The 17172-nt window shown below is 42.4% G+C and overlaps 1 protein-coding gene across 2 annotated transcripts in view; it reads left to right on the forward strand.

The window, feature by feature from the left end:
- DGKI (diacylglycerol kinase iota) overlaps positions 1 to 17172 on the forward strand; it is a 224958-nt gene that overhangs the window by 203294 nt on the left and 4492 nt on the right. For both annotated transcript variants that reach the window (XM_086740487.1, XM_086741315.1), the window contains 4 exons: positions 5004 to 5041; positions 6560 to 6680; positions 14582 to 14618; positions 16524 to 16623. In XM_086740487.1, the coding sequence (XP_086596613.1) occupies positions 5004 to 5041; positions 6560 to 6680; positions 14582 to 14618; positions 16524 to 16623 (296 nt within the window). The remainder of the gene's footprint in view (positions 1 to 5003; positions 5042 to 6559; positions 6681 to 14581; positions 14619 to 16523; positions 16624 to 17172) is intronic.

A 17172-nucleotide genomic window follows, 5' to 3' on the forward strand; every position in this document is an offset into this window, starting at 1 on the left:
CCCTTGAGCAAACCTAGCAGGAGATGGTGGTGAACACTGAGGCTCAAATTCTGGGGGCCTCACACCAAAGCTCTAATCGCTAATATTTCTTATAAGCTGGTCCTAACCAGTAAGAAACATCCAGCACTGAAGTGCAGATGGCATAGCAATTCCAAGTGCTGAACTGTTGTGTTGGCTGTGTGTTAGGAAGGGCTAGACAGTTGCAGGCACCACCTGATAAATGAGGTTTCTACAAGGTCTTGATCACTTCAGATCATCAGCTTTCTTATTGGGTCTTTTGAAAGAGCTAAAGATTTTATGAGCCCTAATTTTGTTGGAGTTATGGTAGTTGAATTCTGCCATAATTTCCCATACGCTTAAACATTGTCATACACTGATCAGATGCCTTGTTAGCCTGGTATTTTTAACCCATGGTAAGATGTATTATTGCAAATAATAATATTATTGCAAATAATACATCTCCTCTCACTGTCTCACTAATGATTATTTAACTAACTTACTAAATATCTTCTGTGTCAACCTACTTTAAGCAAAGAACCTTGTGATCCTCAGATGTTACCTACAAGAGTTTTCAATAACTTTTTTCTCCATACTTTCAGAAAGTGTTTTAGCTGAAAAATTATGGCATGATAGTAGCCTGGTGCTGAGCCCTGCTTATGTACTTGGTGTTAAGCTGATGAGCATCTTTGGGATCAGGAGGGAATTTTCCTGCAGGGCAGGCAGGAAGGTGCAGTTGTTGGTTGAGGTTTTCATTACTCGTGATGCTTCTTACCATTTTAATCGCTTTTGAAGTGAGAGAGATGGTGGTGATGACTGCTCTCCCTCTCCTGCTGTTTTCTTTCGATGTGTTGCAGTCATGGGTCTGTCTTTGTTAGCTGTTACATTTATGAGACGTTCTCAAGCTGCACCTGTATGTTATACAAAGAATGTTATAACAAGAGCTTGCAGAATTTCTGAGACCATGAGCGTTGCCTGGTCCCAGGAGTATCATACCTTGGAAACTCTTAAAAGGAGCAACTCTCATTTTGTCCTTGCTTGGCTGTCCTTCTGGCAGGTGATCAGACATGCCTCCTGGCATTGTGCCATTCTGAAGGATCCCCTCTCTGTCTTAGTTTGGCTCTCAATTTAGGTACTGCAAGTTGGAGGTCATTTTCCCTAGACCTTCTGTAGTCCGTGGAGGGAGATGCACAACAGGAACTATTGGAGGGATGCCAGCTTGCTTTCTATGGAGGGTTATTTTATCTTCTGACCATGCAGGCATCCCTATGAGACCTCCTAGGCATCTTGCAGCCTCTGAAGTTACTGGGTACAAATACCTCACTCCTTCCGTATCTGTTTCCCAGTGTTTAACAGTTGATTTTGCAGCGCTGTTTTAATGCTGCTGACTTCACATGCAGAACCAGAGAGCAATTGTGATTTAGTAGGTTGATTTTATGTCTGAGAAACAAAAATGTTTATTGTAACTCAGCAACATTAACATACATTTTTAGAATATGAAATAAAAGCAGCTGTTTCCAATAGAAACAGTGGGCACTAGCATAGGAATATCATGAGTGACACATGCCACAGGAAAGGTATTGTTTTTGACATGTGTGGATGTACCAGTAGGTGTTTTTCCTGTGTCTCAAGCTGCACTAGCTTGCAGCATTACTAGAATTCACTTAGCAGCCTTTTTAACATGGCTTTTTTTTTCTATTAGTGCATTATCCACTTGTAGCTGTTTAATGTTTAATTTATATGTCAAGCGTGTGTGTGTGTATGTATGGTTGTTTGTTTTGGGGTAGGGTGAGGGTTTTTTTGTTTGTGGCTTTTTTTTTTTTTTTTTTTTTTTTGAATTAGGTTTCTTCTGTAAATTGGCCCACAGGAGTCATCTCAAAATTCACTCAGTGGAAACTAAAAGTTGCTAGTCTCTAGCAGCTCTTACATACATAGTCTGCATTTCTGGCTGTCCATATCCTAGCAGGTAATTGTTTCTGTCAAGATCCCTCACCCTGGGCAGTGACTGACACATTTGCTAGCAGTTTCAGCAGAAAGGTCAGTGACAGAGTAAGGATGGAGCAGGGGCTGTGTCTGCAGGGGTGTACTGGTAGAGAGGGTTGAGCTTCGCTAAGAAGGCAGCCTGGGGAGGCTACCACTGCAGCAGACTGAGTGCTTCCTCATTATATGGACAGAGCACTTCAGTCTCCAGTCTTGTCAAGCTGTCATCTTTCATTAGCAATAAATTTGCTTGCTAAATAAATGAAAAAGGTAATAAAACATTTTTATTAGTCGTGACAAATGCTTGTCTTAGGAGAAGTTGAGAAAATAATGACTTGAGTTAAATATTTATTAAATCAAATAATTTTTGAGACATCTTTAAGACCTGAAGGTATTTCATGATATGATAAAACAATTGCATAATTCATGTTATATATTACACCAGTGGTGCAGTGCTTCTCAGAAGAAATAAAACCAATCTCACTTTAACATTTTTAATTTTAAGCTAGTCTGGCATTGCATGTTAACAGCATTTTTGTCCAATTTCTCAGTCCGCTCTCTCTTGTCAATGCCATCTGCTTGCATGTTTTACCACCTCTTAACAACCGGGTGATTTTTGCCATCTTCACCCTCCTCCTCAGTATGCCCGGCAGTTCCATTTGGGTTTATGGGGTTAGTGTGCTAAGTAATATTTATATATTTATGTAAATGTGTTCCCTATTCTAAAGAACCTTTCTCCATTTCTAGTTCAATAGCTTCTAAGTCTTCCAGCATCCTGACTTACAGCACTGAATTATTTTACTGTAGTCTAATCTGCTTGTTACGACAGCTGGTTTTGTTGATCTGTAATGTATTCATTTATGCAATAGGTTCTACTCTAGCAAAGCACTTAATTTTAAATGTGCAGGTAGACTTGGTGAAAAGAATGTGATTAGCTCAAAGCTAAGCACCTGCCTAAATGCTTTGCTGGATTGGAGACTTAGGAAAGAGAGGAAAAGGTTGATCTAATTATGCTGAATGTGTTTTAGAGATGCTTTATCCTAAAAGCCTTATCACCAGACCCACCTCTGGTTAATGGATACCTAATGTAGAAGATTTCTCATGGCTTGCCAGCCTTTTCTTTTCACCTCAGAGGTCTCTTTCCTGGCTTTTCTGAACTGCAATATTAAGCGTGGTTTGCATAAGAAAATGTATCTCTGCTTCTTAGGAAGTAACTTGAGGGAAGCCATGTCTTAAAATACTGGATGTAGAAGGCAATGAAAAGCTGGTGTCACCAGATCACTTGATTTTTTGCATGTGTGAGGAAAGCAAAATATTTATACATGTCCAGACTGCAGTAGCCCACAGAATAAATGTGGCAGTGAGACCAGATCAACAAAAAAAAGGAGGAAAAGGATAAAATGAATTACACAAGGGTTAAATTCTGCTCTGCTATTAATTTGAGCTGAGCCAGTATTGAAACTATTGGGGAAAAAAAGGATGCAATCCACCAAAAATGACATTTTTCCAGTTCTAGCTCTTACCTGCTGTTGTTTGTCTTTTTCCATCCCTCAAATCTGTGTGCCCTTGCTCCCACAGATGCCAGAGGGATTTGCAGGACTTAGTTTAACTCATGGTCACTGCAAAACTGCCCTAAATCCAATGTTACAAGAATTGCTGCTACTGCTTTCCCAAATCAGAAATTAGCTGGATTGGGTTTTTGCTTCTCCCACTGCTGCATGGCCAGGGCATAAGGCATTGCTGAGACCAGAAAGCTACGCACAATCCCAGATGTTTTCAAAGAAGGGGACATTTGTTGAGTTGTCTTTGCACGCCCTCCCTCTTCTGTAGTGTTTGGCTTGGATGTGTTGTCATTTCTGAAGCCGTAACAAGCTCCTCATGGAATTCATACTCTGCAGTTTCCCGTGTGTTATTTTTCCGAGGCGAGGCTAACTGTGGTTTTCTTTCCCGCTTGCTCCTCCCTATGTGAACTTTTGGTGACTTTATCAAGGATGGCACTTGAGCAAATGCTTAACTTAATTGTGCTGCCTAGACTTGAAGACAGAAATGGGCTTATGCACTTTTGAAAAAGTATGAACTGAGGCAGATGTTTAATGCTTTCTAAGGTGCAAACCAAGTAAGTGCTTTCTCAGAAAGACTATTCATAATTGTTTTTTACTACATGTATCACGATAGGGAGGAGGAAAAAAGGAGGAAATAGCTGCCTAGCAGTATGTTTGTAACAACTTCTCGTGTCTGTGGTTACTTACCACCATGGTGTTTTTAGCTGAATTCAACCTATACATAGGGCAATACAGAGCCTCAGGCTTTTAACTTCATGGGCGTGGGGCAGACAGAAGCAGGTAGTGAGCAGCTCCCGGCTCTGTGCACAGCTCTTTCCTGCCTTGCTGTGAGCCTTAGTTCACTTTGTCTCTCTTTCCTTCTTTGTCTATTTAAATTACAAAGGCTAAAAAGGTGGGAACTGGCTCCTGCTCTGGGTTTAACTCTGCGTGCCAAACCCAGGGAACTTGCAGCCCACTGGCATATCAAAATGTTTTTGTGATTAAGAGATTATTAAGAAATTTATATTTTGCCACCTAATCATTTGCAACTTGAGATTCTCAATGTATTTTAGACTGACTGATGACTCCACCATCAGTATGAATTAAGTCTGAGAGGTCTGAGGATACTTTCAGGTTTTCTGTGTTTGACATTCTTGTCTTCAGGGACGGCCGAGGTGCCAGAGACTTGAGCCCACCCTGTGGACACTGTTGAAAGGTCCCTGAAGTGTCTCAAGGCAAAAATTCAGATAGAAGCATGCAGTTCAAGGACAGCATTAGAAACACTGGCTTGATGTCCCTACAGCTTTTGTGCAACATGGACAGTCTGCCCATGCAGGGTTGGCGTTGGTTTTGATGGTATATGAGAATGCAAGTGGACTGAGGCATTGGTCTTAATTTGCAGATACTGTGAGCTATGTGCTCAGCTGTGAGGCCATATGCATAATGCTTTCTGCCTAACATTAGTTTTCTGTTTGTCTTTTGCAGCACTTTTACAGGCAGTCATAGCTGGTGATCTGCTGAAGGTGAGTACAGAGAACTGAGTGTCCACTTTTTCATAGCTTTTTGCAGGTCTGATATACTGCAAATTTTATCACACCTCTGCTCAAAACATAAATAGAGTGCTGTAGGGACTGCTGGCAAGTGCCATTTTACAGCCTTTCCAGGAAACCCTGAATATTAGGGGAACACATTGGTCAGGTGAGATGTGAAATTTGAGTGAATAGGATCTGGTGTTAGACAGCACCTTTCAGCTCAGGATTCATAGCGCACTGCACAGAGCAATGTGTCTGTTCCTAACAGGGAAATTACTATACTGGCAAATGCAACACTGAACAGCAGGGTAGTTCTGACACAGCCTTACACAGTAAAGGATATTTTACAGCAGTGAGGTTGGTGGCCAAGCCCGTAGAGTTGCTAGAGACTTCTTAACTTCTGCCTAGGCAATCACCAGACCAAGTAGAACAAACCTGTTTGTTGTTTTATCATCTGATGGATGTCTCAAAACATGTAGTGTCTTGGTATTGTTAGTTATTGGGAGGAAAAGGCACCCATGCAAAAAATGCTTTGTGTCCAAAGTCTGAAGTTCCACATCCGATAGTTATTCAGGCTGTGTTTTCCAGTAGCCAAGTCAGGATTTGAAAACATGCCCTCAAATTTGGATGAGGACTCTGATTAATGATTGCAATTTTATCTGCGAGAAGCCAGCTTGGAGCCATTTGTAAAAATGACAGTACTGTTAGGCCAACTCTTTGCCTGCATGTGCCCCTTCTATACCTCCCCCCCAGTTTGTGGCTGCAGCATCTAGGAAGCAGCTGTAACTGCTGTAACCAGCAGCTGTAAAAATGTTGTCCCCTTTCCACTTCTTGAAACTTTTTGCCCGAGTTTGCTTTGACAGGGAAACTTCTTGCCCTTCGTCAGATGTACTGCATCCTAAATGCTGCCCCACTGTTGCAATCCTCTCCCTCTTTTCTGCAGTGATCTGCACTACAGCCCCCCACTCCCAGAGTCTGCAGCATTTCTGAGACCTGGCCGGTTGCTATTTCCTGCCTGTTCTTACCTTGAGTAGTGCTTCCCCCTCCACCAGCCCTGAGTAGGGAGCAACTGAACGCCACCTCCCTGCAGATTTTTGAGTTGGAGTTTTCTGGTTTAGTCAGAAAGCATTTGTCTCTTGTGCTAAGGAAAAATTGGAATTTTCAGTAGAGAAACCAGAATTTTCTAGCAAATACATATATTTTAAAATATCTCAACAACTTCACCAGAAGTCATTCACAAGCATTGCTAGCAAGCAATAATTCCTTGACAGTAGAGCAGCAATGTCTCATTGTTATGGAAATATAGATTGGTCCTCTTAACCCATATAATTGTCAATACTTCTAGTTTCACATATTTTTTCATTGAGGCCTAAAAGCTGGCTTTAAAGTAATATTTATTTCATTTTATTCCATTTTTGTACTGACTTCCTATGAAAATCAGTAAATAATTTGCCTGTATATTTGTTTTTCTGCTCCTCCCATCTTATCCTCCTGTGTTATTTTTTCCAGTTCATAGAATGCTGTAAAAAAGGAGCCAATTTGTTAATCCAAGGACCTGATCACTGCTCCTTGTTGCACTACGCTGCCAAGACTGGGCATGGTGAAATTGTGAAATACATCCTGGAGCATGGTGAGTCACAGTGGGCACTTCAGCCAAGTGTCAGTCAGGTAAAACCACACTGTGAGGCTAGAAGTGCCCTCACTTATCTGTGGTCACCCTCAGCAAAATGTCCACCTGCACCATGTGTGAGCAGGAGGCTAGGAATGTGGTGGCAATGACAGTAATGGCTCCAGATAAAGGAAAAGTATGGAAACAAAAACAGAGATGGCTTTTGAGGAGGATGGGTGTTTTCACAGTTGCATCAGTTGGGTGGGCTTCACACACTTTGAAGAAGCAGTGTGGTGCTCTAGTTGGAACCTCTGGCATAGGAATCTTCTGAACTAATTTATTTTTCAATTAGAACATATGTTGTAGAAAGCATCTAATCTCTATTAAAACATTTACAACAATGGAGAGTCCATCCAACCATTGGTGGTATTTCAGTATTTAATAACACACTGGTTAGGAATCTGTGCATTTATTTCTAGACTGGATTTGCCTAGCTTCCCTTCCAGCCTTCCAATATTACTTCTTTGTTAGATTCAAGGCCACAAAATAACAAAAGTATATTATCTCTATTTTATATTTATAGGCTGCAATCATGCCATTTCCCTTTTTTCATTTAAACTCTTTTTATCTTTGTCAGTGACAGGATTGCAGGCATGCTTACGCAGGTTATGAAGCAATTTGTGTGTGCACATACCTTTAAGGCAGTCACATTTAGGAGTTTCTGCCTGTTGAACTACCATGATCTTGTTCACTGGCTGCTGGAGAGTGGTCCGGTAATATTGTCACTGCTTTGCACACAGCTAAAGTCCCAGTGATCAGCCTCCTGCACTATAGGAAGTGTTTTCTAGTCCTGTAAACATTCTTGTAACTCTTCTCTGATCTGTCTTCAAAATATCAATGGCTTTTTTGGCTTCTGGGTGTCAAAATCAGCTACATTATTTCAGCAGCAGTGTTAGCACTAAAGACAGAGACTGCCTCTGGCAATTGGAATAAGTGTTAGCTAATGCTTAGAACTTACTGCGGAAATTGTAAGGAGAGAAGAAAAAAACACAACTTATAGGAAAGGAAGAGGCAGTAATCCATCTGTTAACATTTGTGTTAACTGGGGTGGGATTTAGCCTGAGCTTGACTCCTAAGTTTAGGTATTTCCATATAGGTGTCACGTAAGCTATGGGTCTAAGTTCCTGTACTGTCAACAGAGATCATAGAATGATAGAATGGTTTGGGTTGGAAGGGACCTTTAAAAGTCATCTAGTCCAACCCCCCTGCAAGGAGCAGGGACACCTTCCACTAGACCAGGTTCCTCAAAGCCCCGTCCAACCTGGCCTTGAATATTTCCAGGGATGGGGCATCCACCACCTCTCTGGGCAACCTGTTCCAATGTTCTACCACCCTCATTGTACAATTTTTTTTTTTCCTAATATCTAATCTAAATCTACCTCCCTCTATTTTGAAACCATTACCCCTTGTCCTGTCACAATGGGCCCTACTGCAGAGTTTCTTCCTGTCTTTCCATGAGATCCATGACTCAATTCATTTGAGTGACAGAGGTACTAGAGGAGACCCATCCTCTTTCAGTGGCAGATGGAAGTGAGGAGGGCATCTTTAATAGCAGCAGACTTCTAGGATGAAGTCCTAGCTCAAGGAGATCCTAGTGAAGGTAGCTATTGCAGCCCAGCAAGTGATTCAACTGACAGTTATTTGTGCGCTTCATTCATTGCACTAAACATAAACATAACTATCTAATCTCACTTGCCCTTAGATATCCAGGACATCTGCACGGGTCTACAAGATAACATACAAAGCTTGTAGGAGACCCATACCGGTCTGGCAGCTGGAGCCCAAGCAAGCATCCCTGTCATTCCAAATGCATCCCAAGACCTGCCTGTAGGCATATTGAACGGCACAAAATATGCGTGTGGGCGACTGAACTGTGCCCCAGACACCTGACTGAGGGGGTTTAAACTGCTACTGTACTCCTTTGTGTATAGATACCTACGTATAGTTGGCCTTATACCCAAATATTGGCTAGTTTTTTCCTCCAGTTCTAAAAAGTCTTACCAGTGCTAACTCTACCTCCAATTTAAATTCTCTGGATTATCTCATTAGCTGCATTGCATATATGTGCCTCTGGATTCTGTAGACAGACATAATTTCACTTAATTTTCTTACTGCCTCTGGTCTCTTCTCACAGTGCACGTAACTGTGCCAATTCAATGTCAAGGCTGCATCGGCAGGATTTTTCTTAGGCACAGATACCTTAACGTACTCACAGTCTGACCCAGTTACTGTTCCTTTGGTGAAGGTTTAAAACAAGATCGTTTAAGCTGATAAGGGTGTGAGCAGGGAATCCATGGGAATTTTTGAAGTGAATAGAGAAATGTGAGGGATTACGGACTGTTAGACAAAGACAAACCAGAAGGTTGAGCAAATGTCAGCTCAGTTCCTCTCTCTCCGCTTTATCCCCAAGGATGGCAGGAAGCTTTTGCAGCTTTCCAGACAGATGTCCTCTGGGCTTCTCCAAGTGCATTGTTTGTTTAATATTCTCTGGGGATCAGAGAGTGCATGGGACAATGCTCTAATAGGGGCCTCTTCTCTTCTCCCACCAAGCAATTAATGAAACTCATTTCTGCCCTGGGCACTTCTCAGTCACAAACGAGCTCTCTTGCTGAATCATCATCATCATAATGTCCTTGTTTTTCTGTTGCGTTCTCTGGCATCTGGCATCTTCTCAACATTAATTAGTGTATAAGACCCTATCCAACACTACTAATGTCTGAGGCTTTCCCTGTATCTAGCTTCTCATTTCTGCTGATATCCACCCTTGATAAAAATGGGTCTTACTCCTGCTCTAGCAATTGCTTCTGCCCAGTCGTACTTCCTCTGTAGTTTGTCTGCTTCCCATACATGGCTGGAGACAGTTCATATTAGTGAGAGTTCCACTGCAAAATACCCTCCAGCACACAGCACAGAAAGCCTATTATTTATCACACAGGGAAAATCTTCTGAATGTCTTTAAAAAAACGACAACAGCAACAAAACAAGACAGAAACCGCCACACCAGGAATTTTAACTACCTAGTATGAAACTAGTAAGGTGAATCGAATGCGATACAGGAATGAGGAATTCCCCCCTGCCTATACCACTGGGATTATGAAGGGGAGATAATTGTGTAGTGATGCTGTTATGGAGATGGCTTTATGCTTTCTGCAAACATGCAGGGGACATTAATGCGAGAGGTTATTCTGTGATCTTGATCAGAATGATTTCAGATGTTAAGGGGAGGAAAATAACCCTTCTCAAATTAGAAAAAGCAGAGATGAGTCACACAAGGAGACTGCTGTGCAGTACTGCCAGATACTTAGCAGTGGACTAGCACAAGCCTGGAATAGCAGCTGAACACCAATGTAGTAGGTGTCAGGATGACAGCTGCTTACTGCTGCAGGAACAGTTGTGTTGGCTGCTGTTCCTGCAAAATGGTTTCTCTCCATCTCCTATGCAGGAAGGGCAGATACACAGACCTATCTGTTGTTCAGGACTGCCTTCCTAAATCAAAGACCTTTTGCTTGTAGTAGGAGGGTCACCTTTTAAGATCTGTCTGTAGCCAGGCTAAAGAACACTTAGCTTGAAACTGAGGGCCAAACTCAGCAGGTATCAGAACCACATCTTTTTAGTGCTGTAGTCAGCAATTGCATTACATCCTAATGTGTGCACATTAGAGAATAGTAAACTGTTTACTTGCTTAACACAAATAGAATTAGGGAGGGCTTAACAAGCTCTGTAAGAAAAAGGACCTCCTAAATTGTCATCTGTATTTGGAATCAAACTTGACTTGGAGTCTTTATCTGGCAGTTCTGAAGCATTTTTAATTTATAACCATTTTACAGGACATTCCAAGGTTTGCCTTCTCCTTGTCTTCTCTTCTCCACTAGAGGTTCAAAAGACAAACAAGTATTATGTAGTTCATCTAGGGTATTTTAATTTCAAACAGGAGAGAGGAAAGATGTTTACAGTTGCCTTAGGAGTTCGTGGTGTGAACAGTCAGTCAGTAAAGCACCCTATCCTGAACATTTCTGTCACCTCAAACCTCAACGTCCTTGCTTCGTTAGATAGCATCCTCTGGTAAGGGGAGGATGCTTTCATTACTCTTAGCACTGCAAAGTCAACAGTGAAGAGCCATCTGTGAGTTTAGATTTGCATTTTGACCACATTCAGGAGTTCCAAAGATGGCTTTTGGAAAGAAAATTTTGCCGAGACAGGCAAAATCAGACAGCATCAGAAAGCAACACTGAAGGAGAGTGAGTTTGCCTGACATTTGCTAATATGTCTAGATTTAAAGAATTGTTTAGGGTAGTGGACATTTGTGAGGGACCTAAGTAGAAAACAGCTTAGTTTTCCTAGAAGTTACAAGGTATACAATAGTCTATTTTAATGTGTAAGTTTACCAAGTATTAGGTCAACATGGCTGAGAGACATTTCCGATGGAAGGCATACTCCCGTAACCTGGCTACCCTCCATGTTACAGTGGAAATTCTGAGCTAAAAGACACTAGCAGTAAAAACCAAACAGTGTTAATAGAATGATAGAATAATTTGAGTTGAAAGGTATCTTTAAAGGTCATCCAGTCCAACCTCCCTGCAAGGAGTAGGGACATCTTCAACTAGATCAGGTTGCTCAGAGCCCCATCCAACCTGGCTTTGAATGCTGCCAGGGATGGGGCATCCACCACCTCTCTGGGCGACCTGATCCAGTGTTCCACCACCCTCATTGTAAAAAATTTCCTCCTTATGTCTAATCTAAATCTACCTCCTTCTATTTTAAAACCATTACCCTTTGTCCTATCACAACAGACCCTACTAAAAAGTTTGTCCCCATTTTTCTTATAAGCCCCCTTTAAGTATTGAAAGGGATATCTTCACATAGGGTAAAAATTAGGAGTGTAGAGTTGCGGGAAGGCTTGTAATAGTTTGACTTTGAAGATTACTGTTATTTTATAAATATTCTCTCTTTGAAGGTAAGGAACCAAATCCAGTTTTATCTCCCAAATAACAACCTCAATCAAGTTATTAAACAAAGAGGGTTTTGACAGATAAACACCCAGAAATACTGAGGATGTCCAACATTACTGCTTAAAGCAAATACTCTTCTTCCCCAGTTCTATGAAGGACTGGTAGGGGTTAATGGCTGTGGGTCTCCTGTGGGTAGCTGTAACCTCATCCATTGGAGAGGGCAGGGTGTGCTGCTGGACGGGAGGCCTTTCAGACTGCATGGTGCTGTATATTTTGGAAATGTCTCTAAAATATGGCCATTTAGTCTTGCTTTTATGTTATAGTGAGCTCAGCTAAATGGCAGCTGCTTTTGAGCTTCTTCTCGTCCCTCCTCCCATCCCCAGCTAAGGCTGCTTTGGCTCCTGAGAAACTGGAGAGGGGCTTTGGTGGAGTGAAAGGGGGCAGATGGAGAGGAGGAAGAAAGTTAATAATTCTACACAGACAGTCTATCAGAGATGTTAAGGAAAAAGAGTGATCTCAGCTGGGCTTCCCCTCAGTGCGTCATGCTTTTCAGCTCCTTTCATGTGAACTTCTCTCCCCGCACCCCATCCCCATCCTGCCATTCTTTAGCCCCCAAGTCATGCTCTCTCTTTCTCTCTCTCTCTTTTTTTCTCCCTCCCTCCACCTCTCCACACATTTCTATCTTTTGTTTTTATTTCCCCCCCTACTGTTTTCCTTGATAGAAATCTCACTCATGCATTTCCCTTCCGGATTTCTGTTGGGTTATTTTGTCCTCTCTCTCTCTGCGCCTTGGTCCCCTTTTCTTTCCCTGCCTCTTGTCCTGGAGTAAAACAGCCGCCTCCCCGCTGGGTCAGGATGACAGTGCCGTTAGCTTTCCCAGTGCCAGCCCTTCCCACATCTGTGCAGCTTTTGTCCTGGGGCAGAGGGGGATTTGGAATGGTCGGTTGGCAGCGCCAGGGAGACTGATGTAAAAATGAGGTCCAAAAAAGAGGGGAAAGGGAATTAGGAGGAGGGCGTGAGATGGTTTAAGAGAAGCACAAGTGAAAATAAAATAAAGAAGTAAAGGGCACAGCTCAGGCTGTGTGTGAGTCGGGACATTCCAGCTTCATAGGCCAGAAAGAATGGAACGAATGAATCCTGGTACCACATTGTGCTGCTAATTGATTAACCCCAATATCTGTCCCTTATGTATGACTGGGATGGAGTTGGGGCACTCCCATGGACTGCTTTATTTGCGACAGTACTCAGAAGAGCACCCTTCACGCACAGGTGGGATGTACCTTGCACCTCCTCAGGTCTGTACTCACAGGCTGCCCACTCAATCCTCAGCACTCCACTCCTCTGTCCTAGCCTTGCTGTTTCTTCCTGCTACTGACCAGTTTTCATTCACCCTTGGCCTCCCAGCTCTCCAGCTGCCCCAGCTTCTTCTTCCTTTTGGGTCATATTCTTCTAATTTCTTTCCATCCTTCCTCCTAATATTTTAATGCCTTTTTCCACTTACGAGGGCAAGTACCTCTATGCCCAATGTAGCCCGCTCAGTCATCCCGTTCCACCTTTGCATCACAAATGGAAGCTCAGGGGTCGTGAATGATTCTTCTTTTTGATAGGGAGGAGTGAACACCTAACTGCCAGGCGCAGAGATGAGGATGTGTGGCGGTAGAGTCAGGGTGCTGTGCGTTAAAAATTGACAGTGGCTAATGAGTTTGGAGAACTGCCATGATAGGTATGCAATGTCCCATGCAGTGAGGACTAAGCACACGACTTTTTTGACCACCCCTTTCTCATGATGACAGAAGGCAAAGCGAAGGAGCTACTTGCAGTCCAGGAGTCGAGGCAGCCAGCTGCCCCCAATGATACTGCATGTGTATGTTGTAAAAGCAGTGAGGGAGAGACAGGCTGCTCTGAACCATTTTGACACACACTCGGAGTGAAAGGAGTGTAGAGAGGTTGTGTGTAGGCCTTTGTGAGCAAGCAGTGTGAAATTCCTCAGTTTCAGGTGAGATTTGCTGCAAGCTCTTGAGGACTCTTGAATTTCAAAGTCAGTGTGCTGAAGAGAAATATTCATGCACAGGAAGGAAAATTCCTGTAAAGTTTCTCTGTTCCCCTTGCTAACTGCCCCATACCATCTGGCACTATGCTCCAGAGCAGTGGAGAGAAAAATAATATGCCAAACTGCAAAGGAAAAAGTTTTTCTCACTTCAAATGCTATCCAGATCCTACCCTTTCCCTATCACCGTAATTCAGCGATGGAATTTGCTGCTGTAAACATCTGCCTGTAGCGAATATCAGGGACAAAAGAACATGAGCATAAATGCATTATTTACTCCCACTTAACAAAAATCTTTTCTGTTTTTCTTAATTTAACTTTCCTAATCATTGCTAACCAGTGGAGTACAGGATTTGCATATCAATATAAAGACCGCTGGGAATATTCCACCCTGATCTACATTCTGTATAATGCTATTAAATGGAGTAGCACAGGGATGTCATTCAGGGCAGAATTTGGCTAATTTCAACTTCCTAATGACATTTTCCCTTTAGTACTAACAATAGATTTTAACTTGCAATGTATCAGGATTTCCAGTATATCAGCATTTTCAATGCACTGTACTTACATGAACCACTTAATTGAGCAAGGTGGAGAATGAGAAAATAAACCCTATGAATATTCATTCCCAGTATAATTTAGAGGCAGCTACTCCCTGGTGCTGACACTCCAGTAGTGACTCTGCATTTAAAATGTTTCTAGTGCAAGGGCTCGCACAAGCAAATATTACCTTGAAGTGTGTTTGTGCAAATCGAGCTTTCAATTGGCTTCTTTTACATAGTTGCACTGGGAATCTTCTCCTGGTAGTCGTACTGTTCTAGTCACACAGACAAATGCTATATGACATGCCTGACTGTCTTTTGCAGGTCCATCTGAATTACTGGACATGACAGACAGTGAAACGTAAGTACAATCTACTCTGTCCTTCACATTATGTGCGTTACCCTAGGAGACTTCTCTTATTTTTCAAGTGCAAACTTTTGAATAAAAAAGCTTGTAAAATGGCACATCTCTTCAAAAGCAAACAAGCAAACAAAAGTCCCCCTAAATCCAAACAGCAATTGCCTCGTATGTGGCTTTCTAGACTAAAATAAATGTTTCTTGAACTCCAAAAAGAACTTCCTCTCTATTGGTTCCCATGCCTCCTTAATCTTTCTAGAGGAATACAAATCCTGCATTGTGCTTTGATGTTTCCAGAATCCAGTTACTGAGGAAGTAACCTGAAGGATAAATTCCAGAAATCAGGAAATTGCTTTTCTTCCTCTACACCTTTTCAATCCCTTTTTGATTCCTTGAGGGTGCTCTGCCTTAACTATACCAAGTGGCCACAACCTGTGCAGTCAAAGATTTATTTCAAGTAGTTAGAACCTTGATCACCTGTTATGATTAAAAAAAAAAAAAAAAAACCACAACTTTACTTTCCAATTACCAACTGCTCTACATCTTGTTGTATAATCAAGGTGTCACAAAGAGTATATAAGGGAAGCATGAATAATCCCAGGAAGTATATGGAATATATGGGAAGCAAAAGTAGCCTTTCTCATAGGGGTTAAACCTACCATTCTACATCCCACTGTGCCCTCCTCTGCTAATAGACAACACCAGAAAGGTTCTGCACAAGGTTCATGTATGCGGTCCAGGGGTGATGGAGTCTGGATGGACTGCCTATTTCTCTTCATCCAGTAGCATGGCACAGCCACTGAAATAGAGTGCAAGTGAACTATGAGGGCTTCCCTTCACAAAGCTCCCTCTACTGCTAACTCTTGAAAAGCGAAGCTTCAAGCTGTAACTGGCAGCATAAATTTGTCTTTTGATCCTAAGGGGGAAATTGGATAGTATCCCATTGTGAATCTAGTTCTCATGCAGCAGAGGCAGATTCATTACAAGGTTGCCTATTAATATTTCAACTTGCCCTGTCATAGACTGAGGCTGAAATTCCTTTAATGTGCTCTCACATTCTGGGTAGGTAAGTGCAAGATTTGTCCTACTACACATATTTCTTGTAATTTGTTATTTTGGAAGTTATGTAATAGCCCTACTTGTTGGACACTAGTATTAAGTATTAAGTATTACACCTTTTCAACCCAGTCAAAGCATACTTTCCTCCTCCTCCTAGGCAAATCTAGAGAGATTTCTTTAACCTTGGTACTACAGTCAGTCTCAGAATCCTGTTGCACGTAGCACCAGTCTGAGTGAGGAGCTTTGCAATAAATCTGCTCCCACTACACAACCTTCTCTTTTGAAAAACCATGTGTTTAAGGTTCCCCACTAGCTCACCAGTCCACTGGTGGAAAACAAAACCACAGCTCTTGATCTTATACATCCAAGAGAGCAGGGTACCAGAACCAGAGCAGGAAGTGTACCAGTCATGGCTTTGATGGGCAGAATTTCTCAAGGATGTGTCCAAGAAAGAAATTACATTGAGGAAATAAATTGCAGGAAGAAACAGACACTCTTGCAGTTCTGCCTGCTGTGAAACAAGAAGGTGGCTAGTTTACCTTTGCAGCAGTTAGCAGAACTGGTGGTTGGATGGGAATTTGACATTCAGTCCTTTGAATAAATAAAACCTGTGTATGTCTCTTCCCCATTCTTCAAAAGTTCTTCATCTGCTATTTGTGCATTGCAGGCTTTCCTACTAAGTCAAAGGATGTAGATCCTAAGGGAGAGAATGCACAACTCTATCTCTGCCAGCAAGAGGGAACCTCTCAGAAATACAGCATCCTTCTCTGTCTGTCCTCTGCACCTCATACTTGGTAAATGTACATTGGTGTGATGTGTCTCACTGCTGGTTTCTGTTCTTTGGTCTAGGGGTGAGACAGCATTACATAAGGCAGCCTGCCAACGCCATCGTGCCATCTGTCAGCTCTTGGTGGATGCGGGAGCCTCCCTGAGAAAGACGGACTCCAAGGTAACACAGCCCCGTCAACCAGTTATAAAATACTGCAGCCAAGCAAGACCAATCAGCATCCATCCCTGCTTTGTGCATGATTGAGGCTTCCTTGTGTGTGCCAAGAGCAGCAATTTTTAAACAAGCTATTTTTATTTAGAAAACTGTATTGATTTAAAGAAGTACAAGAAACTTCAGTCCCCAATGTGGGTCATCTTCACCACAGTGAGAGCCTGGGCTCACACTGTTCGGTGCTTTGGGTGTGAAAGAGGCACCTCCGTGGCACAGCAGCATCCTCTCTTCCTGTGTGGTCAAAAGGGACACCTGTGGGCAAGGACCACCTGGGGGAGCCTTGTTTTGCGATTGCATAGCATCTGTGAGGCTTGATTATTGTGGCTGACTTGCTTTGTGAGGATGGCTAACCGTTTTCTTTTGCCTTCGCTTGCCCCTATGCTCACTGATGTGACACTAACCACAACCCTCTCTCAGTGTATGCTTGGCTGAGGAAGATATCTGGGCAAAATGAAATCCTAGGAATATTCTGTCAATACAACAATCTGATCACTTGGG

The sequence above is a fragment of the Chlamydotis macqueenii genome, chromosome 1 (assembly GCF_036417535.1).
Source record: "Chlamydotis macqueenii isolate bChlMac1 chromosome 1, bChlMac1.mat, whole genome shotgun sequence".
In the NCBI taxonomy this organism is placed as follows: Eukaryota; Metazoa; Chordata; class Aves; order Otidiformes; family Otididae; genus Chlamydotis; species Chlamydotis macqueenii.